General features: G+C 40.0%; 1 protein-coding gene across 1 annotated transcript in view; it reads left to right on the forward strand.

Moving 5' to 3' along the window:
- Positions 1 to 27047, forward strand: part of LOC126253976 (thioredoxin domain-containing protein 5 homolog) — a 122805-nt gene that overhangs the window by 89460 nt on the left and 6298 nt on the right. Inside the window, exon 7 of the mRNA XM_049955271.1 lies at positions 12015 to 12147. Coding sequence (XP_049811228.1) covers positions 12015 to 12147 — 133 coding nt within the window. The remainder of the gene's footprint in view (positions 1 to 12014; positions 12148 to 27047) is intronic.

Genomic DNA, 27047 nt, shown 5'->3' on the forward strand with positions numbered 1-27047 from the left:
TGTAAAATCAGTTCGAGATTTCAGTGAATGGTTTGAGGGACTTCCTTGGTCAGAGAGGTGACTAGCTTTCAGTGCTGAAGTTTATATAAGTTTAATGCTAATGTCCTTGAAACTATTGTTAGTTGTGCATGTTGTTTCTTCCTCAGTGTGAAACCTATATCTTAGATGTATGCTTAATGCCTTTCCTCTTGTGCTCTGCCAGGAAGAAGCCATTGAATTCGGTCGCCAACAACTTTGTGTTTGCTAATGTTCTGCAGTGGTTTAGTTTTGTTCTAATGTTTTCAAAGTGACCTCATTGTCTCAATTTGGCCATCTGGTCACCTTGTACAGTGTCCAGATTTGCAGGGCATTCGGATGTGGCAGTGGTCACATGGTGGACTGCGTGAGAATGTGAGGACAGGCATACTCGCCAAGATTCCGTTCAACTATTTCTAACCACCAAAAGGGACTATTGTGTACCAAGCACATCGCAACAGCTTCACATCTGTGCCTGCTATTCAAGAACAACTAACAGACTCCCTGCAACATTCCGTGTCATCCCACACCTCTGGCCAGTGACGGGCAGCAGCTGGACTAGGGGATTATTGTCCCGTGCATAGGCTACGGCTGCCATGAACACAACAACAAAAATAACTGCATTTGGAGTGGTGCCAGGACTGGGAGACAAGGACTGTTGATAAATTGCATTGCATTGTGTTCAGTGATGAATCTTGGTTCTTCAATATCCCAGATGACCATTGTTGGCGAGTATGGAATTGACCTGGGGAGAGGTCTCATTCTTCCAGTTTTTTGGACAGGCACAGTGCAGCTACTGCTTGTGTCATGGTATGGCGAGCTATCAGGTATAATTTCAAGGCAGGACTAATAATGGCTGAGGAAACTCTGATGGGACAACAGTAAGCCACAGACATTCTTCATCCTTGTGTTATCTCTCATGCGACCATATTATGATGCCAGAACAGTGCTCATCCACACATTGCCTGTGTCTCTGTGAATGATCAGCTTGATCTTTTGGTACTCTTGTGACCCACTAGATACCCAAATCTGTCCCTGATAGGACATGTGAGCCCAGTGCAGAAATCAACTCTGTCCCAATGCCAGTGTCCTAGATAGCGAAGACCAATTAAGCCGTTACGGGCTAACTTGCCTCCGAAGAGGACACAGTGGCTTTATGACAACCATCCCAATTGAATAGTGCATGCATCCAAGTCCGAGGGGGTGTAACATGATACTGATAAGTGAGCTCTTACTGCCAAGTTCTTTGTAAATTTGACTCATTACACTCACTATAAGTGTGATTATGAGTCTAACAGTAATGGACACTGCAAGATTTGTCTTCTTTGATATATTATATCTCCGAAAAATATCCTCTGGAGAGACATTCGTCCATGAACACAAAAGAACTTAATCAAGTACAGGGAGCAGGAAGCTAAGAAGTGCAGAAAATTGTGAAATCATCATGTTAGTTGAGGTAATTCTCTTCAGTGGCAAGTTTTATATGCAATACAATACTATCCTTTGGATAGCAGCTTTGCAGACCTGCTTGTTGGAATATTTATACATAAACTAGAACAACAATTCTTCTAAACTCATCCACAATTTGCATACAAAATTATTTATTATAAAAGATATGTGGATAACACAATAATACTTTTTAATGGCTCAAGAGAAGATCTTAGTAACCTAACAGATGAAATGAAAAGATGCATCCAAAGTTCAAGTCCACAGTTGAACATCTGACAGGGAGGAATTGGTGATAGCTTTTGTGTTGTACATTGCTGAAAAGGTTTTACAAATGGATCTCAATGAACAGTTAAGGGATTTACATTTGATAGCTAAAATCACTCCATAAAATCCTTAACAAACAGGCTGACCAACAGAGAATACTCTTCCAGAATTTTCAAGACATCATAGCACTAAAATAGCTTTAAAAAAAAAAAAAAAAAAAAAAAAAAAAAAAAAAAAGACAGCAGTAACACAACTTATAAATGTTGTTATTGTATCAATACACAAGCAGTAATTCAACTCTTGTAAATACCAACACCTTCCTTTGTTCATTTGTGTCTGCCATGTTTGTTTGTGATGTATTGATTCTTTTATTCATGGAACAACTATTTCACTCTATTGGTTAACTTGTAATTGGTTTTTCTTTTTGTTATTTGATATGTCGGTGGGTCCAGTTGCATACACATCTACAGCTTTCAGTAATCACCTACGTCTGTTACAAGCACTAGTAACTCATTCATTGGTTAATGATATTGTAAATATTTCACTAAGTTTATTTATCTGTTACTTGTTGATCAATATATATTGTCATTGTATGAGCACAATTGCAGATTGCAAAGTTCACTTAAGTTCATTGTCTATGATGAAAATATTATTTCTGTAATGTCATGCATCTCAGACAAAGATCACAATATGACAATATGATATCTAGCACATTTACTCTCTCTCTCTCTCTCTCTCTCTCTCTCTGTGTGTGTGTGTGTGTGTGTGTGTGTGTGTGTGTGTGTGTGTGTGTGTGTCAGCTGGCTATAAGTTACTGGAATTCATTTGTCATTAGTACTATGAAGCAGTACACTGTAAGCATCTTAAAAGAAAGGGCTTCTCATTTCGTAAACATTTTGGTAACTTGTACATCAATTTTCATTGTTCTCTCCTGTATCATGATGCTAGCATCTAGCTGCACATGGTCCAGAGAATAATGTTCCTTTAACACCTCCATCAGACAATGAGTATGCTAGTTAATCAAACAACAAGACCACTCACCGAAAAGCAGAAGCATTGAGTCGTCCACAGGCACACACAAAACATAAAGAAAACTTGGTAGCTTTTGCTGTATCCCTTTTTTCAGCTAGAGAGCAAATACACGGCCAAGTGAGCCTATGCTCCAACATGCCGCCAGCTGGACACACGATGACACTGCTTCATTTTGCAGGTGAACTAGGTTGAGGTGGGGATAATGTCAGTTGAGGAAGGAGGGGGGGGGGGAGAGAGAGAGAGAGAGAGGAGACGGGGGGGGGGGGGGCAGGGAGAGGGGTGGACATGGGTGACTAGCGGCTCAGAGGCAGGCAATCAGTTTGCTGGCTAGGAATGTGGGAGATAGAGGTGGAAGGTGCACAGGCTAGGCACGTGATGCATGGATGTCGGAGCCAGTCAGGAATGGTGCATGCTGAAAGTTACGGGGGAAGGTGAATTGGGAGGACATAGTACGATGGAGGGGGTGCGGGCAGAGTGTTACTAGGGATTGAGGCCAGGATAGCTCAGGAACAGATGATATTCTACCTCACCTTTCCTACTAATCATAAAATATATTGTATCACATTTAAAAAAGTAAAAGTTTGCATATAACAAAAATGTACCACTGAAACTACTCTATACACATTTCAGCCAACACTTGCACACAAATATACAAGCTTATAAACCAATATTGGCCCTTTGACATGATATGAAAATTATATTTAGTCCCTACTGTAGATATATAGACCTTGTGATATCTTAGTAGCATGCATAAAAATGAAAATGCCCTATAAAGAATTAAAATATTTTTCAAGGTGGCAAACTAAATAACTTGCATAAAGGTAAAAATTACTATCAGGCAGTTAGGTTATTATATGTGAAATGCTGATCAATTTTAATGTAAGCAAAACTAACATAAATATACTCTCAAAACTGGGACTAACGAATTTAAGAATCTTTCAGCTATTAATCTGAGTGTTACTTGAAGAGGCACGCTTTGTAGTGTACTGTTACTGCTTTTGTCCAGTTCACAGTACACAGCACATTTCGCACAGGCAAGTAGCATCTTATGTTTCACTCACACCCTGCACTTCAGTCTAATTTACAGGGTGAGCAAAAAATGTCTTGCCCTGATTATAATATTTTGTTATAGAATAACCGTTTGACATAATAATTTACATTTGATGCCACTACATAGGTTAGTGTTACTAGTTTTTTTTTTTTTTAAAAGACCACTTACGTTAGTAAATCTCAACGTGTGCTCCCTTGGTAGCTCGGAGAATGTTGAGTCGGTATTTCAATTCCTGCCAGGTCTTTCGTAACATGTGTTCTGTCACAGTACACACAGCAGCTTGTATCCTAGCATTCAGTTCGTCGATGTTAGCAACTGGTGTGATGAAGACTCTGTCCTTGATATAACCCCAGGAAAAAAAGTCAAGGGGCGTAATGTCTGGAGAGGGGAGTAATGTCCGGATCTGTGGATTGGAAGGAATGGTCCAACACACTGGCCACCCCACTCTCCAGACATTACGCTTTTTTTTTGTGTGTGTGTGGGGGGGGGGGGGTGGCTATATCAAGGACAGTCTTCGTCACACTAGTTGCTGACATCGACGAAATGAAGGCTACGATACAAGCTGCTGTGGGTACTGTGACAGAACATGTTACAAAACACCTGGTGGGACCTGGAATACTGCCTCAACATTTACGAGCTACCAAGTGAGCACACGATGAGGTTTACTAATGTAAGTGGTCTTTAAAAAACTAGTAAAACTAACCTATGTAATGGCATCAGATGGAACTTATTATGTCAAACAGTTATTCTGTTACAACTTTTTACAATCAGGGCAAGACTTTGTGCTCACCCTGTATATCTTGACTTTGTCCAGATATAAAATAACTTACAATTAAATAATGCGAAGTCCAGGTTGGAATCCAAACAATTATGAAAAGAATAGATTGCTACTCATTGTAAAGATGACAAGTTGAGTTGCACAACAAAAAGACCAAAGCTTTCTTCAGAAAGGGAAACAAAAACACACACACACACACACACACACACACACACACACACACACACACACACACTCTTCACCTCATGCCACACCACCACTGTCTCTGAGAGAAGCAGCAATCCAGAGTAGGATGAGGTGGGGGTGGGGAAGGGGGAGGGTTAGTCGTGTATGGACGGGGGCCAGGAAAAGGAGTCAGCACTGGCTGATGGAGTGTGCAAGGATTAGGCAGCAGAGGACTATCAAATGCAGTGTCGGGGGGCTGTGGGGAATGGGGAGCAGAAGAGGAGAGGAGCAAAAAAGGAGAAAAAGTGGGTGGTCATGTTGGCAGAGAGCAGCTCACAAAATGGTTCAGATGGCTCTGAGCACTATGGGACTCAACAACTGAGGTCATCAGTCCCTTAGAACTTAGAATTACTTAAACCTAACTAACCTAAGGACATCACACACACCCATGCCCGAGGCAGGATTCGAACCTGCGACTGGAGCAGTCGCGCGGTTCCGGACTGAAGCGCCTAGATCTCTCAGCCACTGCGGCCGCCTAGCAGCTAGCAGCTCGCAGTGAGGGTCAGGGGTCAGGATACATGAACTGGGAGGAGGTGATAGGACAGAGGGGACAGAATTTGTTGGGTGGAGGGTGTGAGGACAATAGGTTACCATAGGTTAAGGCTGGGATGAATTCGGGATTGGAAAATGTGTTGAAAGGATAACTCCCATCTGCACAGTTCAGGAAAGCTAGTGATGGAGCAGAGGATCTGGGTGGCCTGGGTTGTAAAGTAGTCATTGAAATCAAGTTTGTTATGTTGAGCTGCATGTCATGCCACAGTGTGGTCCACTTTCTAGGCCACAGTTTGGTGGCGGCCGTTCAGCCTGGCTGACAGCTGATTGGTAGTCATACCAGTATAAAAAGCTGTGCAACAGAGCTGGTAAACAACATGGTTGCTTTCATGTTTGGACTGTCCTGTGATATGGTAAGATAGTTCTGTGACAGGACTGAAATAAGAAGTGCTGGGTGAGTGGATTGGACAGATCATTAACATGGGTCTTCTGCAGGAATATGATCCCTATGGCTTGGGGTTGGGAGTGGCATAGCAATGGACTAGGATGTTATGGAGATTGGGCACATGACAGAACGCTCTGAGGAGTGGAAAGGATCTTGGGTAAGATGTCCCTTATTTCAAGGCATGATAAAATCATAAAGCCCTGATGAAGGATGTGGTTCAGTAATTCCAGTGTGGGGTGGTATTGTGTGACAAAAGGGGGGGGGGGCACTCTTTTGTAGGTGGCTCTTGTGGATGGCGGGAGGATTGAGGGGGGGGGGGGACTTGAGGAGCAGTGTGGGGAAATGGCATGGGAAATCTGTTTGCAGAATAGGTCTGGAGGATAGTGCCTGTCTGTGAAGGCCTTGGTGAGACTTTAAGCATACCTGGAAAGGGAGTTCTTGTCATTGCAGATACTCTTTCCCTGGGTGGGTAGACTGTGTGGGAGGAATTTTTTAGTGTGGAAGGGATAGCAGCTGTTAAAATGCAGCTTCTGTTGGTGGATTTAATATGGACAGAAGTGTGGTTAGAGCTGTCAGAGAGGAGGTAGTCAACATCCAGGAAGGTGGCATGCTGGTTAAGGAAGACCAGGTAAAGTGGATGGAAAACAAGGTGTTGAGATTGTGAGGTAGTGTTTATAAGATGTCTCGGCCCCAAGCCCAGATCACAAATACATCGTCAATGAGTCTGAATCACACCATGGATGTAGGGTTTTGGCAGGCTAGGAAAGTGTCCTGTAGATAGCCCATAAACAGATTGGCAAAGGAGGGTGCCATGTGGGTGTCATTGGCTGTGCCACAGATTTGTTTCTATGCCTTCCCTACAAAGGAGAAGTAATTGTGTGCTACGATAGAGTTTTAAGTTTTATAAGGAATGAGATAGTGGGTTTAGAGTCTGAAGGATGTTGGAAGAGGTAGTGTTCAGTAACAACAAACCTGTGGGCCTTAGGTATGTTGGTGTATGGGCAGGTGGCGTCAACAGTGACAGAATAAGATGTAGTAGTTAAAGGGGTGGGAATGGTTGAGAGTTGGTGAGGAAGTGGCTGGTATCTTTGATGTGGGAGGCTTGATTCCAGTCAGTTGATTAGAGGTGTTGGTCAGTGAGGGCAGCAATTCTGTAAGTGGAAACGCAACCATCTGCTACAGTGGGGTGTGTATGATTCTTGGGTTGTGAATTAGGGAGCACAAAGGTGTGTATGCAAGGTTTTGTAAGAGTTAGGAGGGAAATAGATTCAGAGGAGATGTCCTGGGAAGGTCTTGAGGCTTTAAGCGGGAACTGGAGGTTATGTTGGATTTCTGGGATGGGATCACTCTGGCAAAGTGTTTACATGGAGGAGTCAGACATTTGGCAGAGGCTGATGATTGTGCTCCCACTGAAAGTATTTCAGCCCTCATTGATCATCATCTCCAACTAATTGCCTGAAATATAACCTCCTAAGTCAAAGATACCAACCATTTCCTTCACAGACTCTTTACCATTCCCACTCCTTTACCTCCTGGATCGCTACTCGCCAATATTGACACCACTTTCCTATACACCTCCATCCCTCATGTCCAAGGTCTTGTCATTGTTCAACACTACCTCTGCCGACATCCTTCCAACTGCTGACCCACTACCTCATTCCCTTTGAAGAAAAGGAATACAAACAAATCCACAGTACAGCCATAAGTACTTGCATGGCACCTTGCTATGCCAATCTGGTTTTGTGCCATAGAGAGGAAATCTTCCTAGCAGCCCAAAGCCCCACATCCCTGGCCTGGTTGAACTTCACTGATATCATCTCCATTATCTGGACTGGAGGCCAAGAAGCCCTATCATTCTTTTACAACCTCAACACCTTGTCTCCCATCGACTTCGCCTGGTTCTCCACTATCCTGGACGTTAACTTCCTCCTCGCTGATGGCTCCAGTCACAACTCTGTCCACATTAAAACCACCAACAGCACTTACTTTTTGATGGCTGCCATCCCTTCCACACCAAAAAATCCTCCGCATAGAACTTGGACACCTGGGACATTGTATCTGAAGTGACAAAACTTCCTTGCCCAGTGTGCTGAAGGTCTCACGAAGGTCATCACAGACAGGCACTATCCCCAAGACCTAGTTCACAAACAGATTTCCCGAGCCATATCCCCATACACCCCAATCCTCCCATCACCCCCAAAAATAGCTGCAAAAGAGTGCTCCTTTTGTCACCTTATAGCACCCCAGACTGAAACAATTGAATCATATCCTCTGCCAGGACTATGATTATCTATCATCATGTCCTGAAATGAGGGACTTCCTACCCAATTACCTACCCACCTTTCCTAAAGTGGTGTTCCATTGCCCACACAGTCTCCATTATATCCTAGTCCATCCCTATGCCACTTCTAATCCTAATCCCTTGCAACTGATATATCTTTGTGCAAGACCTGCCCAATCCACCCACCCAGCATGTCCTATCCTAGGCCCATTATAGGCACATTATACCCCAACAGAAGCCTAGCCACCTGTGAATGCAGCCATGTCATATACCAGCTCTGCTGCAATAATTGAATAGCTTTTTACATTGGTATGACTACCAACCAGCTGTCCATCAGGATGAATGGGCACTGCTAAAGTGTGACCAAGAACAAAGTGGACCATCCTGTGGCACAATATGCAGGTGAACATAACTTGCTGTGGCTGTTTCACAACCCGGACCATGTGGATCCTCCCCTCCACCACCAACTTTCCTGAAATGTGCAGATGGGATTTGTCGTTACATCACATTCTCTGCTCCTGAAATGATCCCAAACTCGACCTACAGGTATCTACTGTCCTCAGCTTCCACCCAACAGCTTCTCGCCCCTCTATCTTACCACCTCACCCCAGTTCATGTCCCCTCACTATCATGATGCACTGCTCTCTGCCATCACAACCACCTGTCTTTTCCCTTTTTTGCTTCTGTTATTTACTGCCCCCCACCTAGTCCATGCATGCTCCACCAGGCAGCACAGACTCCTGCTCCACCCCCCCCCCCCCCCCCCAATACCAGGTCATCCGTCCCCCTTCCCCCATCCTTTCTGGATTGCTGCTTTCTGGCTAGAGTGATCAGAGATTATAGTTGTGTGTGTGTGTGTGTGATATATATATATATATATATATATATATATATATATATATATATATATATATATATATATATATATATATATATATGAGTTTGGTTGTGTGAATGTGTGAGGGTTTCCCTTTTGGATGACGGTTGTTGACGAAAGCTCTGTGTAACAGTCTTTTCGATGTGCCTGTCCACAACTCACCGTGTCATCATTACTTTTCATAATTGTTGAAATGACATAAAAGTGTATTTGCTGAGGAATTCAGAGTTGATATTAGAAATTAAGACTGATATTGATGGATAATATTTATAATTGCTGTTTCACACAGAGAATTACTTTAAGCTTTGTGTGAAGTTACCAAAGAGTGTCCTCATTACAGAATACAAATTGCTTAATTACTTGCCTGCATTTTGCAGCATGTCCATTGATGGTAACAAGGTGTAAGTATTATTATTGCGCAGTTACAGTTAGACTATGTACATGGAGAACAATATTATTACTACATGCAGCCATCCTCCAAAAGACCATGTCAGAAATTTTCCATCATTATATGAGCGGGATGTGGAAATTTCAATTCCATGCTCAGTGTTCCAGTACAGTTCCAGAATGCCTTGATTTCAAATGCTGCTTTTCCCCCAGGCCTCAACAGAAACAGCTACAACAATATTTTTGCCATGGTGTGTCACTCATCTCTTCTTATAGTGTATGCTTAACCAGTGTTTTTATATGGCAAGTTGTTTCGCAGTTTAGCAAATAAAATTTGTATAGTGTTCTATTCCAACTTTTTACTCATATTGTAGTGTACGATTAACATAAACATATTCTTAGAAGCTACAAATTATTTGCTACAGAAAGAATCATTGCTTCTTTAAGTATAATATAACATTTAAAAAAATAGATTAAGAATGCTTGGGCAGAAATGGCATTAATGTTTGCTAAGTGAACTGATTTTATGATGATAAAGTATGCTGTTGCCATAATAATATATTGTGTCATTACACATTGACCAGGCTATTCAGAATCTTATAGCTCAGTCTGTGTAGTCTATTCAATGAGAACTGGGATGAAACATATTGAACACCTATGAAAAGGTATGAAAAAGCTTTTTGAGTTTTCCATTCACCAGAAAACAAAGTTCATTGTATATGTTCATTAGTTGTAGAAAAATAGATGTGCCAAATCAGATGATTCTTTTTGATACACCTTGTTCTTCCATACTGCTTCCTTGCTCTACATCTTCACCCTCTATGTTGTGCGCTTGAATATGTTCCACTACTACCGCAGCTATTGCCCGAGGAAACTGCTGATATTCAATCAGAGCTGACTGTGCGTGTGCAAGCGCATGTGCGCGTATACACACACACACACACACACACACACACACTCTCTCTCTCTCTCTCTCTCTCTCTCTCTCTCTCTCTCTCTCTCATTCTAAATGTTATCCACTTCTTTGTAATGTTGCTTTCATCTCTCAGTGTGAAGAAAAAGATTGAGAATTGTGAGACTATATTTAACAAGCATTTAACTATTTTTAATGAATATTTAAATTCTCCATTGTTAGTGTGTGCTTTTTTTAAAATTATGTATGCCTATCTGATGTAAATTATCTGATTATTGTTGTTTAACTGTTATGTGTGTTTACCATAGCAAGTATTTGGCATTATCACTTGACTGTCAGGTTTAGCTCACATTTTTTAGTGTTTTTATACTTAGATGACTAAAAGTAATTGCAGTGTTTGATGGCTGGCTGTTGGCTCTGTTGTAAAGAACAAATCATAGGTGGTAAGGTCCTTTACACCATTAAACAGGTTTGAAACAAAAACAGCAAAGTTCCTGTGACATTGAGACAAGATGGTTTTTACCTCTAATAATGTTAGTATAACACCTTACTATTTTCCACGTGGACGTTAAAAAGATGAGAATGTAACAAAAATATTATTGCCAGTGTTTGCAATTACAGTTGCTTGACAGAATTCCTGTGTATTGATAAATCTTCAGTTCTCTTGATAACAGATAAGTTTCCAGCTGTGATTGTGCTTTATCAAAGGAGAAAGATTTCGAGGTGCCTGGTAAATCTCTATCATAACAGACTAATATTGCAGTCAGATAATCTATATTTTTACACTTCTCCTTTACTCCAGGTACAATGGAAGTACATGAATTACAATTCAACTTAAACAAAATTAACTTCCAGGACATTAGAGAACAAAAAATGTTACTTCACGAAGCACAAAAACTAACATTTGCGTAAGATAGCTGGCTTGGAAATAAGTTACTGAAATTTACATTCCGTTGGCAATAAAATAAAGAAAAAGAACTTTGGATACAGCAGAGGAAGTGGCACAACACTTCAAGGTGGTTGATGGTTAGCCTTGGAAATGTTTCACACTCACTTCAGTTATCCAGTAAAATCTTATTAACACTTTCTCAAACTGCATCGCACAGTTTTAAATTTGTCTTTTTGTTTCCTTGTACTCATAAACTGTATGAATTAATAGTTCGTGGTTTGCAGTTTCACATTACTTTAAGTTGTACTCTGCAGTCTGTTACTGTTCTCTCTGTAATGTGAGATGAAAGATTATGTAGCTAAGTTTTTGTTGTGACGTAGCTTGCAAATCATATGATGATCTGGAATAAATATTTTGCTACGCAACCAAATGTGCAATGTTTTGAAAATTCCTGACAGATGAAAATGTTTGCTGGAGTGAGATCTGTCTTTCACAGCCAATGCACTGAATGAGTTAACTGTCCAGGGATGGCTACCACTCTGCCCTCGCAGCTTCAATTCTGTTAGTGCATCTGTCTAACTTCATAGGGAACGTGCTGCATACATTGCTGGATTAGCACTCTAGAATTGAAGCTGCGTAGGTGAGTTTTGCCTGGATAGCCCAATTAGTAAGAGCAAAACCCGAAAAGGCAAAGTAGTATTATTCAAAGCCTAGTCTGGCACACAATTTTAGCATCACAAAATTTAATGTGAAAACACCTACTTATGGCCTTTGTATCTAATTAATGAGAATGTGATTAAAATGTTAGTATCTTCATTTTTGTCACTTATGATTTCATGACCACTGATACAAGTCACATCTTTCCAACTTAAATTGTTCCTCGTGTGTAACTTGTTTTTATTTTATTTCCCCCCAGGTGTGGTCACTGCAAAAGATTGGCTCCTACATGGGAGGAGCTGGGCAAGAAATTTGCATCTAACTCACTAGTCAAGATTGTGAAAGTGGATTGTACTTCAAATTCTAATAAGGATTTATGTAATGATGAAGAGGTAAATTTAAACTGTTCTTATATTTGTTTGTATGGGAATTTTCTACTGTCGTTGTTCTAAGAAATGTTTATCTCCAGACAAACTTTACTAGGTTGCAACATTTGTATGACAGATTCCTTTCATGATACACAATTCTCAACAGACTTCCCTGTTTGTAGAGAAAATATTATGGAAAATTTTTGTTGCCAGAGGCCTTATTAATGTTCCATATTTGTCACACTTTCATTCCCAAATCTGTCCCAGTTTACACATTGAAAATTTCAAGCCTATAATTTCTTGTTTTCTTGGCATGTAAATGTTCTTATAGTCATAAAACAATTTTGCAAAAGTAGGAAGAGTAATTTGCCTTTAATATTGCTTCAGCGAAGAGTATTTCAAGATAAGTGTTGAAGAAGTGAAGTTTGTTTTTGTTTTAGATGCAGCTTTTTAGTCAGTTATTTGATTTTTGTGTTTACTCAGAAAGTTACGTATAAATAAGTGGTACTGTATGAGACATAGGTGTCAAAACCATATTTTAAACTGAAAAGCATTTCCAGTGGCAGTTGGGGACGCTAAACATAATTGGTTGGTAAACTGCTGATTAAAATTGAAATTTGCAGACAGGCTAGGAATTAAGGAGGTGGGATCTGGACAAGTTGAAAGAAGCAGAGGTTTATGGGAATTTCAAAGAGAGCATTAAGCAACAATTGCCTGAAACAAGGACAAGTAACACAATAGAAAACAAATGGATAGCCTCGAGAAATGAAATAGTGGAGACAGCAGAGGTTCAAGTAGGCAAAAACACCTTGCCCCAGAAAAATCCTTGGACAACACACAATATTCTAAACCTAACTAATAAAAGGAAAAATATAAAAATGTGGCAAATGAAGCAGACAAGAAAGATGTACAGACATCTAAGAAGGAGAATGACAGAAAGTATTATGTTAGATTATAATGACTTTTCTGGAGACTAGAAATCTACTCTGTAGGAATCAGCATGGGTTTCGAAAAAGACGGTCGTGTGAAACCCAGCTCGCGCTATTCATCCACGAGACTCAGAGGGCCATAGACATGGGTTCCCAGGTAGATGCCGTGTTTCTGGACTTCCGAAAAGCGTTCGATACAGTTTCCCACAGTCGTTTAATGAACAAAGTAAGAGCATATGGACTATCAGACCAATTGTGTGATTGGATTGAAGAGTTCCTAGATAGCAGAACGCAGCAGGTCATTCTCAATGGAGAGAAGTCTACCGAAGTAAGAGTGATTTCAGGTGTGCCACAGGGGAGTGTCATAGGACTGTTGCTATTCACAATATACATAAATGACCTTGTGGATGACATTGGAAGTTCACTGAGGCTTTTTGCAGATGATGCTGTGGTGTATGGAGAGTTTGTAACAATGGAAAATTGTACTGAAATGCAGGAGGATCTGCAGCAAATTGACGCATGGTGCAGGGAATGGCAATTGAATGTCAATGTAGACAAGTGTAATGTGCTGCGAATACATAGAAAGATAGATCCCTTATCATTTAGCTACAAAATAGCAGGTCAGCAACTGGAAGCAGTTAATTCCATAAATTATCCGGGAGTGCGCATTAGGAGCGATTTAAAATGGAATGATCATATAAAGTTGATCGTTGGTAAAGCAGATGCCAGACTGAGATTCATTGGAAGAATCCTAAGGAAATGCAATCCGAAAACTAAGGAAGTAGGTTACAGTACGCTTGTTCGCCCACTGCTTGAATACTGCTCAGCAGTGTGGGATCCGTACCAGATAGGGTTGACAGAAGAGATAGAGAAGATACAACGGAGAGCAGCGCGCTTCGTTACAGGATCATTTACTAATTGCGAAAGTGTTACGGAGATGATAAACAAACTCCAGTGGAAGACTCTGCAGGACAGACGCTCAGTAGCTCGGTACGGGCTTTTGTTAAAGTTTCGAGAACATACCTTCACTGAAGAGTCAAGCAGTATATTGCTCCTTCCTACGTATATCTCGTGAAGAGACCATGAGGATAAAATCAGAGAGATTAGAGCCCACACAGAAGCATACTGACAATCCTTCTTTCCACGAACAATAAGAGACTGGAATAGAAGGGAGAACCGATAGAGGTACACAGGGCACCCTCCGCCACACACCGTCAGGTGGCTTGCAGAGTATGGATGTAGATGTAGATGTAGAAAGTGCAAAAGGACAAAACAGGAATGGCTAGATGAGAAATGCTAGGCTGTAGAAGTGTTAAAGACTGTGGGAAAGACTGGCAGTGAGCATAGGAAAATTAAAGAGATAAGAGAAGCACGCATAAGAGTATTAAGAGCTCAAATGGCAAATCCATACTAAGCAAAGAAGGGAATGCTGAAAGGTGTAAGAAGTACATAGAGGGTCTATATATAATGAAAACAAATTTGAGGACAGTGTTACACACAGAGCAGAGGAAGTAAATGTATACTCATGTAAATATTACACTATGAGTTCTGTGTTTGCTTGAACCTCATTGGATTTCGTTTCATGTGGAGCAGAAGCCAATCTGTCTTCAGTACAGTCAAGAATGATAATATGTTTTATGCTGCATGTTATGCATACATTGGCTCAGCAACAATACGGGACAACAGCTTTAACTTGGAAAGCACTGGCCAGCCACGTGGTCCAACTAACCTGCAGTGATGTGAACAGTTGTAGTAGACGTAAAAAGAGACAAGTAGAGAACAGTGTAGCCTTGAATGTCATTTAAGTTTTGAACAGAAGGAAGTAACAGTAAAACTGAGGCAATTGCTTCTTAGGTGATCTGGTGGAAAACATACTCTCGATCTTAGCTAACATAGCACTGTAATTAAAAACAAGAATGATGAAAATTCCGGAATTTAACAAGGGTTATTTTTCTGCATGAGTTATGTGCAGCATAAAAGAGCACTGCTGGGATTTCACCATGTAGTTAAATATTGAAGCCACTGAAAGTATTACAGTCAAGTCATCTGGTAATCTCTGAACTTCTTCCATATCGGACTCTGAGGAAAGCGTTAAATTTCAGTACTCGTATGTTGACAACGAGGCAATCAATGACGGAATCCCAAGCCAACATTTCCTCCTCCTCCTCTTTTATGACATGCTGTTCTGCATTTCAACATCGTTTGGCACTGACGTATCACAAAGCCTCGTGCATTAGTTCCAGTGAGTTTGGCAGCTGAAATATCTTGGTTTTTCTCGTGACAAATCCCTTAACTTGGCTCCAGGTAATTCTGTTGGGTTCAGATTACAGTGTCAAGTGTAAACATGCATCATTTGTACGGTATGCTAGACATAGAGAATATTGTTTACCGTGTTACTACGATGCTGATCACTATGGCTCGTCTGTGACCGCATCTGTCCAATAAAGTGGTGGGCATATTCAAACAAAAGTATTCGAGTTTTCATTAAGTTTTCTAAAATCCAAAATCTGTAACAATCTTTTATAATATATCGTAATTAAGAACGTGAAAACCAGAATTCTGCGTGTGATATGTAATTACAAACCAGAAGATATGCATTTTTCTTGAAAAAGTGATGGTTAAGTATGAGTTACTTACCACATATTTGATAAATTTCGTATTTAAATGGAATAAAAAAATTGCTAATTATAACGGGGTTTTGAACCACTGCCCACCATCCCGCTTGATTGTCAGTCTATGATGCTACCGACTACGCCAAGATTACAATTATAATTGCGCATGTTATATTTAATACATCACATCAAAGCTAATTTTTCTCTGTAAAGTTGCGAAAAACATGAAGAATAACTTCTTTTTAGCCATTAATGCTGTTCTGCGTGCACGTTTCACTACAAAGCAGGAAGCAGTGTCATCCATTTTCGCGGCGCATTTTAACAACGAGCACAAGTAGCACACACATAAACTGTGACTGTACACAATTTTTGAAATAAAAATTATGTAGCTAAAGCATGGCGAAGATAAACTTTTATGGCTGTTAATACATCAGAATGTCTTGAAGTTTCTTTTACAGTGACATAGTAATGAAACATCTAATCATAAGTTGGACCTCCTTCTATGAGCAGAACACAATCAGTGTACGAGAGCTATGGGTGTTGACCAATCATCATGTTTGTTTACATCAGGTTTATTCTTATGATGAATGGAGTATAGATGTGGTAGGAGATACGATATCACGCTTAGAATTTGACAGAGGTCTGAAAGACCGAACTTGTGAAGACAACATTCCTTCAAAATTGTTGGCAACTTTGAGAAAGTCAGCCATGATGATACTACTCCACTTTGTATGAAAGATATATCAAATGGGCAAAATATCCTCAAACTTCAAGAAGAATGCAATTGTTCGTATTCCAAAGAAGGAAGGTGCTGACAGGTTTGAATATTACCAGTCCATCAGTTTAATAAGTCATGGTTGCAAAATACTAACAGAACTTTCTTGTCATTACATGCTCGACTAGCGTGACTCCCTCCAAGCCATTGCAATGCTGCAGGTTTACTCTTTGACTGTATCAATTCTCTGACACCATGTATTTTGTTTTATTATAAATCCAGTCATGGGCCACAAAAGTTCATGAATCAGGTAATTTCTTTTGGACAACAATGACCATCTTAAGACCAAAAAATAATAAACGTACAAAGATAGCATGATGCACAATGTTTCCAAATTATGTAAAACACAGATTCAGAAATCATTATTAGTGAACATAACATTTCTGTTCCTGAGTACATCTTAGTGTATGTACTACATAATTTGTGCCACTGCATGTATAAATGGTACAGTCACATTATTCAGCCATACAGGATTCATGACAAAATTAAAATTTGAGTACTGTGGACATCATTACACCTTACACGTTGACACTTTAAAGCCACGAAGAATAATGCCTGATGAGTGACATGTCTGCATTCTGGCGCACTAAATGTCACTGCTGCATGTTAGTTCACATAATTAAAAAAAACATTGTTTTTAATTAATTGCACAAAGTCTTTCCCATAGAATTTAGTGCAAATATATCTCAAAATGCAGACAACATTGTCATATATTATGTAATAAAATGTAATGAAGAAATAGGCTTTAAAAATATACTGTGTTACAAAATTACGTAGCATCATTACACAACGTAATCAATCGTTAAAACAAAATCTTCAGCTCAAAATATGCAATGCTATTGCATTTAAATTATTTAACAACAGGTTTGCAGCTTACCAATAAAACACAACAAATATTTTTTAAATGGACAGACTGCATCCACACAATCTACTCATGAATGGGGAACGCAAAAACTGGCTCATAATTATATGCAACGAAATGATAAACATTTGTCATTAGACATAATTAATGTATTTGTTATGCTTACCATTCATTCATATGAGCTGCAGATGAACCAATAACTTGTAATTAGGAAGGAGACCTTAAAAAAATCCAACACTATGTTAGATAATCTACTATACAGTTATAGAATTCAACTGGTAAGGAAAACACTAGGTCTGCAGTTTGCTATTGAAGTAGACAAAGGATTTTTTAGCAAAGAGGCTGTGCTTACTAGTTCTCTCTGTCAAACGGGAGCATACGAAACTGACTTACAATAATATACAATGAAATATACAGTAATATTCAACAAACACTACAACATAGTCAGTGCTAATGTCCTACATATCATCCAGTTATATGAGCCACAGATGCAAATGAATACTTGTAAATTGAGGCTCCAAAAATATCTAATATAAGTTGCAAAACATGCCCAACAGTGAATTGGTCAATACTTCAATACTTATGCAGTCTGTACATCAGAATAGTTGAGTATATGTTCAAAACACACACAGTGGTCAAAACCTAGTGAGATGTACATATATACAACCTGTGACACAGAAGGTTCACTTAAAATATAATAGTTCCAAATGGCACAAAGAAAAATTAAAAGTAAAAAAGAGCTAGAAAATGTAGATATGTTGTAAAATATAAAATGACCCACAAACAGAAATTAGAAGTAAGTAGGAAAACTACAGCCAATAAGAGTTACTGTAAAAACCCACTATGTTTGCTTCATGGCTGCCACCTAGAGGAGAAAAGCCACTTGTAAGTTATATTTAATGCTCTGTGACATTCCATGTGGCGTACGTTATAGCAACATAAAAATCTCAAAGATTAGGCCGCTGCCAGAATTTCTAATGCATTCTTAAGATTCATTTTATATTTGAAAAGTTTCCCAAACTAAAACATGGATTTTTGCAGAAAATTGTCAAACAAACCAAAATATGCACCCAGTTGCAAAATGTTTCTGCTCATTAAGCACCGTATTGAGCTGATTTTCCTTACATTTACATATCTCTAATGCCTCTAGTAGATAAAGGATGCGGCCCTTTGGCGCTTTGTGAAAGATGAACACACTATTTTGTGTGCTATCGAACTTGTGTCCACTCTCAGATAAATGCATATGAAGTTCAGACCCGTTCTGTGGTCCCAAGTGCTCTCTAAATCTTGCATAGAAATATCTATTAGTAATGGTTAAATTGACCACAATCAGTTATATATACTCCTGACTGATATACTCGGGCCCTGAAATCTTTGCTTCCCTTTCCTATGTTATGTCTGATTCTCAGTCCTATTATATTACTTACCTGGTTTATTGTTAATTTATGTTCGGACCCCACATCTTTCTCAAAGTTTTTTCAGATTGTGTGAGCCATATTAGGAATGTCGTCGTCCACCCAGAATAGTAGCCAGTCCATTTGGTGGGGGGATGGGGAGGGCGCAGGGGTGGTTGTTCTTCAGGTACCCAGACAGTGGTAGCATTTGACCATGCTGGGATCACACTGTTGATGCCTAAGGTGTTACCTCCCTGCACCTGCTGAGGAGTATGTGACTGCTTATTTGGAAGCAAAGGACTCCAAACACTGGTCATTATGCCCGAAGGTCTGTGCTCTGGCTAGGTGGCACACATAGGGAGATCTTTTGTTTGGAGTAGGCAGCATCATGGTGGATATTTGGCATTGTCAAATGGTGGTCATGGGGCCGCAGCAGTCTCTTCAGACAGGCCAAAGTACACTGCTGATAATTACGACCCTAGGAACTTTTCCTCCTCTGCTGCAGCAAGGAAAGGGGGGGGGGGAGATGACAGTGACCTGCTGTCATTTATTCCCTTCATTTCCTGGTTTACAACTAAAAAGGTAGTGTCTATCTCTATACTAAACCACTTTTTGTGAAGAATATTGAAAATGTATTTGACAAACTATCTTCTCTTAGCAAATTGCAAAGTGGTTCTATTGTAATTAATATTACAAATTTTACGCTGACTGTGACATTTCTTACTTGTAAGTAACTTGGTGATGTACTTGTTACCATCACACCCTGTAAGAACCTTAACATGGTACAGGAATTAATTTTTCACTGAGACCTAATGCTGCAAGCAGACAAATAACTATGTGAACACTTGGAGAGGTGAGGAATCCACTTCATGCTTCTTGTACATCCAGGCCTACAAGAAAGAAATTAAACACCAGCATATTCATCCTCACTCTTGAGAGGGATTTGCTGCCAGAAAAATATCATCATGCATTACTGCAGTACTGGGAAGCAGTATTTCCCAACCCTGATTTAGTGTTTTAAATGCTAGCCTGATTATTTCTCTCACCTTTTTTTTACCATTGTCGGTCCAACTGAAGTCAGTTACGATTTTAGCTTACTCACTTCTGCCATTATATATCTCCTAGCTAGAAGGAAATCTTTACTATGATACTGTTCGCCAATATTATATGGGATCATTCTTGCCACAGATGTCCCTGTGACCTTTGTCTGCTCTGACCTACATGCCAGCCCAAGCCATATACTTTACTACATAAATTATTTTTTAGCTCTTGCATAAATATTGTCTTTTATGCTTCGATTTTACCAGTCCTATGCACTTTCATAATCTGATCAAATTTCTGCTGGATGTCACTAACTCCATATAAATTACCTCTTGACTGTGGGACTGATCACACCGCTGTTTAGTCCCTTTAACCCCCAACCAACCCAACACAAATCATTTACAGAAGAATGGAAAAACTGATAGAAGTCAGTTGCGGGGAAGGTCAGTGTGGTGTGCGTACTGTAAGACCTTCGCTACACACACCATCAGATTATTTGACTTGTCGCTCTAACGAAGCAGGCGAGTGTCAGCAATATGTCTCGTGATCTTATTGTGGCATGTTTATCTTCTGCCGTTAGGTCAGACGATAGAAATGCCACTTGCATGCTTAGAGTAGCAGATTGACGGTGACCAACTTTAAACAGAACTTGATTTATTTTCACACACATTTATTAAAATAATAAAAAGCATAAACCTTACGTAACTTGATTCTGGATGCTATTTACAATTGACTATCTGAAGTTCCTTTGGTCTTGGTACGTTAATCTTATTCTCACATATCTCTGATACTTGGCAAAGTGTCTATTCATTTATCTTCATGGCTATGTACAGGAATATGGTAATCTTATTAGGTGCAGACTGAAACTTGACTATAGACTGGTACAGACAAATGCAGACTGGTACAGACTAATGCAGACTGATTAATCGGAGGTCTGTACACTCGTTATAATACCTCGCGCATTCAGGTATCACTGCACGAATGTGATCCGCGAGGAGCAAAGGTTCTACGTTAGCAGCAATCTCATTGGCTGTGTTACATATCGATACGCGGATCGGCGGAAGCAGAATTTGGTCCGTCTCTAAGGCAGCGCCATCTCGTAGTGCGGAGACGGACGAGCGCTGCGCCTGTGCTGTTGTGCTTAGCGGGGCGCGCTCTAGGGGGAAAGTTGTGTATGCGCTGACTATGTGGAACTATGTACACAACAATCAGTTTGGATTTAGGAGCACTTGAGGCCATACTGAGCCTAAGACCTGTCATAGCATGTAGCCTGAAGAGAGGCAGATACATTTACAACATTTGAAGACTTAGAGAAAGCATTTGACAATGTTGACTAGAATACACTCTTTGAAAATTTGAAGGTAAGAAGAGTAAAATACAAGCAGCAAAAGGTTATAAATAACTTGTACAGAATCCAGACTGCAATTAAGATAGTCAGAGCACAAGAAAGGTGGTGGTAGCTGAATGGGAAGTGAGATGGGTCTGATACCTATTCCCAGTGTTGTTTGATCCGTTCATTAGGCAGGCAGTAAAGGGAACCAAGAAGTAGTTTGGAAATGGGATTAAAGTTCAGGGAGGAAAAAACATATAAACTTTGTGGTTTGCTGCTGACATAATAATATCAGAATTGAAGGACTGGGAAGAGTAGTTGATGAGAATGGATACTGCCTTGAGAATAAGTTATAAGATGAAAGCAGTGGGCAGTAGCAAGAAGAGAGGTTACTTTGAAACCTGTAGAATGGGTGTTACTGAAATCTGTGATTATTGGACGTTGAACGGAAATATGCTTATTACATCTTGTGGTTATGGACAGATAGGGTGTGGTACAGCCATTTCTACGAAGTTCATGGTTAGTAAATGTTACCTACCCTCCAGTACTGTAAACTTGGGGCATACTTCTTCAACTAATTTTGGGAAATACAGTGGATTATTGTGTCTTGGTGAGGGGGAGAGTACTTGGCCTAAACATCAGGATAGTGAAGATGGCACAAACACCTTTCAAAAAATTGCTCAACCACAATATGAGCTGTGTATTGGTAGTGTGGACTGGTGTAAAGCCGAAACAGTTGCTAACCACTATGGCACCTATAGCATCACAGTTGGAATAGATTTCTGTAGATACCACTGGGCCTGTCTGGATTGACCACTATTCCCCTGGCTACTTTCAGAATGAGGGTGGAATGTTTTGAACTATTCTCTTTGAACCTCCATCGAGTTGGATGTAGTGCTGATCAGTATCTGCGTCCAGCTCTCAAACAGAGCTCAGGGGGATAGTCATCTTGAAGATGTCTCTTCTAAAATGGGGACTTCTCATAGTAACAGAAAACAATTGGGTCAAAATGTTCTGGTCATCTTGAAAAGAGGATGGGTGATAAATTTTCCCTTTCTACTTAAAAAGAGATATTTGAAGGAATGAAGAGGCTGTAATTTTATGACACTTTCAAATGGATTTTTTGCAAATTGAAACTATAATATCCGTTTGATGTGTAGGTTGGGTGGGTTTGCACCACCGCTTTAGTAGGAGCTTTGATTATCTCTCATCATGCGCTGAAGAGAGAGACATCCTACCCAAGATCCTTCCATGCCCTCCTGAGTGGGCATAACAAGCTCAGTTGCAGTAGTTCCTTCACAGCCTGGGCCATCTCGATCCTTCCCTTTGCCACCAGCTTCTCTGAAGTACGCAAATATAAGCCAGTAAAATTAACTCCACAAAGGTAGTTGCTTTCCAAAAATTAGTGGAATTATGAAAATGTTTTAATCACTCAAATAGGCCTCTGGTATGAATAATCTGAGTTTGACCTGATTTCTGAGTGGAGCTTCAGCCATGACCAAAGAAAACCGCAAAAATTTAAAACTCCCCATCCCCCCCCCCCCCCCCCCCCAAGAAAAAAAAGTCTTCCTGAACAAAATGTTTAATGGAAAAAGCCAAGGCAATGTTACCAAAAATGTAGAGCATTAAATTCTGCATCTATATTGATTGCTGTTTAACATTTCCCATCAGTTTTTCATACTTTTTCAAAAACACTGGTTTCGGCGCTATAAAATGTGTAGTAACTGAGAATTGGCTGATTGGATGCAAAATTTTATAGTACAAAAATTGTAGAATGTCAAATCATGTTTTCAAAAAGTCAAAGAAAATGCAAAAAAACCTAACTAGTAAATAAATATTGCCATTATTCAGTTATATGTAAAGTGGTTAATTGCCAACATCAATTTTCTAGAATGAGATTTTCACTCTGCAGCAGAGTGTGCGCTGATATGAAACTTCCTGGCAGATTAAAACTGTGTGCCCGACCGAGACTCGAACTCGGGACCTTTGCCTTTCGCGGGCAAGTGCTCTACCATCTGAGCTACCGAAGCACGACTCACACCCGGTACTCACAGCTTTACTTCTGCCAGTATCTCGTCTCCTACCTTCCAAACTTTACAGAAGTTCTCCTGCGAAACTTGCAGAACTAGCACTCCTGAAAGAACGAATACATATCAGTGCACACTCCGCTGCAGAGTGAAAATCTCATTCTGGAAACATCCCCCAGGCTGTGGCTAAGCCATGTCTCCGCAGTATCCTTTCTTTCAGGAGTGCTAGTTCTGCAAGTTTCGCAGGAGAACTTCTGTAAAGTTTGGAAGGTAGGAGACGAGATACTGGCAGAAGTAAAGCTGTGAGTACCGGGCGTGAGTCGTGCTTCAGTAGCTCAGATGGTAGAGCACTTGCCCGCGAAAGGCAAAGGTCCCGAGTTCTAGTCTCGGTCGGACACACAGTTTTAATCTGCCAGGAAGTTTCATATCAGCGCACACTCCGCTGCAGAGTGAAAATCTCATTCTGGAAGCATCCCCCAGGCTGTGGCTAAGCCTTGTCTCCGCAGTATCCTTTCTTTCAAGAGTGCTAGTTCTGCAAGTTTCGCAGGAGAACTTCTGTAAAGTTTGGAAGGTAGGAGACAAGATACTGGCAGAAGTAAAGCTGTGAGTACCGGGCGTGAGTCATGTTTCGGTAGCTCAGATGGTAGAGCACTTGTCCGCGAAAGGCAAAGGTCCCGAGTTCGAGTCTCGGTCGGGCACACAGTTTTAATCTGCCAGGAAGTTTTGTCAACTTTCTACTTTCGTTTGAATGGTTTCTTCCAGTGTTCACTCTTATTCACTTACTTTTCAGTACCCTCATTCTGTGCCTATATAGATATGTGGAAAACACAAAAAAACTGTCTTTTACAAGTGTTTGATACCTTTGAAAACACAGTTTACTTTGAAAAGGCAGATATCCCTTCAGATGGAGGATTTCTGCCACACAGTGTTGCATGGGAGGCAAAATTGACTATTTCCTTCCATAATTACAAAGTATGTAGATTACATCAAGTGTTAATATGGCAGAAAGGTAAAGATTGTGTTTGGTGGATGCCCAGATTTGAGAAGTGGCAGGAGCACGCAATCAGCTGAGCAAGTGTGCAGAGACACCAAAAGAACTGCATCAACTGTCACGTTTAATGAAACATCAATAACCACAGCAAAAGATATTTTTTGTCAAATGAACAGGGCCTCATTGATTTACTGATTGCACAATTTGAGGGTGAGAACTTCAGTATTAAGCAAGCTGTTGAGGGTGCCAATACTGTAACTATAGATACTGATTTTGACATTGCTCAACACTCTGTTGTTATTGAGAAGGACGTTAACCTTTCTGCAATTCTGTCCACTGAAGCCTGCCAAAGGCAGAACGTGACATAGTCTACAGCCCTCTAAATTTCGAGTTGTCTCAGGTGTTGAAAACATGCCTCAGTGGTTGCGATACAACTTTGTCGTTTTGCAGAAAAGGAAAACCTAAACTCCCTAAAAGCATTGGAGACAAAAAATGACTTACAGAAAGCAGCAGAGATTCAGCTGCTAACGAAGCTGATGAGGCTTGAAGTAAGTTTGTAGTAGCCCTGTAATGGGAAAAGGAAACAAAGTCCTTAAATGTGCATCACTATCAAATCTATAAAAAATGTATATCAAAGACATCAGTCTACCGCACCTCTTTGTCTCCTACAGAAGCAACTGTTTGAGAGCATTCCCAGAGAACATGTTTGCGGGTGCAAGCTTGGAAAAACCGCCCTCTAGACTTGCTGGAATGGTGCTGAAAGGCCTCAAAGTTTGGCCTCTTGGCAGTTCTCATCACCAAAGAGCAGCATTTGCAGAAATGTTGAAAGCCATTGACAGCACATGTGGCAGGGTATGCCATAGATGCTGTTCCAGCAGGGAAAACAGCATTGAGTCCACCACCAAGCTAAACCTGCAGCAGTGTTCCAAATGACATCCCCATTACTGACATTAATTACTATGACATAGGTAACAACATTTTGGAAGAAGGAAGAACAGAGCCCATCAAAAATGTAAACACAGAAAAAAATGGAAAAATTAATGTTAATTGGACCCTCATCCTCCAAGGATGTAAAATCAAGAAAAACTGATTGTACATTGCTGAACGTTAATTTTTAATTGCAAGATATGTTGTTTTTTTGTATTACTTTAACACCATTTTATAGAATCATATGAAACTTAATTTATTGTTAACTGAATAAATTTTCTTTATTCCTAATAAAACAATAATAAGCCTATTTATTTTCACTAATGCCCTTGCAAACAAACTTATTCTATATGTAATACAATGTATTAATATTATTCTTCTAATTTCATAATTTTCAAAACTATTATCTCAATAAGATGTAGGTTAGGGATTATGTAACAGCAAAAAAGTAAGGAAAGTGGATACTGGAAAAATTTCATTCAATGGAAAGTTGATATTGATCGTTAACCATGTCATTTACGTATAATCGAATAACAGCAATATTTACTTACCAGGTAGGTTTTTTGTCTCTTTCTTTGACTTTTTGAACACACAATTTGATGGATTTTCTATAGGAAATTTTAATCAAATAGCAAAGTTTTGTGTGGTTTTCTTTTCATCACAACTGAAGCTTCACTCAGGAATTGGGGCAAACTCAGATTGCTCATAACAGGGGCCTACTTGAGTGGTTAAAACAGTTTCCAGAATTCCACTATTTTTGGAAAGCAGAACTCTTAATTTTCTTGGCCTAATGGGAGTTATCTTTTCAACACATCTGTCACTCCCATAATTGGCCTCGCCTCAGTCTCCGTAATCCTGCTGTCCCCATACTCTTATCCAAACAGTTTCCCCTACCTCCATCCTGTCACCTCCTCCCAGTTAACTTCCCCCATTTCAGCTCTGTGCATGTGCATTAGGCTGCTGGCAACTGCTGAAATGAACCAAATGTAAGTAGGTATGACATCATGCTCAACAAAAACAGTTTCTAGTTAACGAGTATTGTATCTTTGTCCCAAACCCTTTGACACAACTTGCTGTTGGCAGACTCTTGTGTGTGCACTGTTTTTGTTGTTGTAATGACATCTTTTTTTTGTAACTGAAATCTTATTTTGTTGTTTCGCTCTCGTTTATGTTTTAATGCTGGAGCATAATTCTGTAGCTGCAGACTAAATAAAAGCAGCATAAAAAGGGTTACTCTGAAAGCTAGCAAGTTTTCTTCCTTTTTTGTATGCCTGTGGATGACGCAATGCTTCTACTTTTCAGTTAATAATCTCCTTTATTCCTAAACTACTTAAGTTCTATGACAGCTTCCCTGCAAAATATTTTTTATGAACTCTGCAATTATATGATGATGACTCAAACTTGGGGGGGGGGGGGGGGGGGTGGAGTGAGCATCTTCACTGTACTGTATGTTGGCATGATAATGAATTCAGTGTCTGTGATTCAGAAGTACAGGAGATCTTTAAGATACTTCAGCAAATGATACATTTGAAACTTTGAAATAATAATTACTTCATGTATTTTATTTGTTTGTATGCACTGCTAACCACTCATTCAGCAGGAAAATCAGTCAAATACAAGACACCCTCCTTCACCTACATATTTTAGAAATGAGGTGATATTCTGCTGTATACCAGAGAAGCCTAGAATTCAGGGGCAGTGAACTGGTTTATATAACAATCTTCAGGGTCCTTGCACAGTATCTGCTACATGCAAGGATCTAATTGTTGAGGCATAGAATCATACTTCATTGTAAGGAAAAGTGGCTGGAAGTGAGAGACAACCTGTTGAGGTTGGTAAAATCTGCTATCTGACCATGGTATAGCTCCTTTCAGTTTTCATGATGATGTGAAGTTCTCTTAACTTGCCTCTACATTGGACACTGCCATCAGATTCATATATTTATCCTACAGGATTGCCAACTGCAATGGGATGCCTATGACACAATACTGTATGTACACCAGACATATGAAGAGCGTTTTCTGAAGTGATACGTT

The sequence above is a fragment of the Schistocerca nitens genome, chromosome 1 (genome assembly GCF_023898315.1).
Source record: "Schistocerca nitens isolate TAMUIC-IGC-003100 chromosome 1, iqSchNite1.1, whole genome shotgun sequence".
Taxonomy (NCBI): Eukaryota; Metazoa; Arthropoda; class Insecta; order Orthoptera; family Acrididae; genus Schistocerca; species Schistocerca nitens.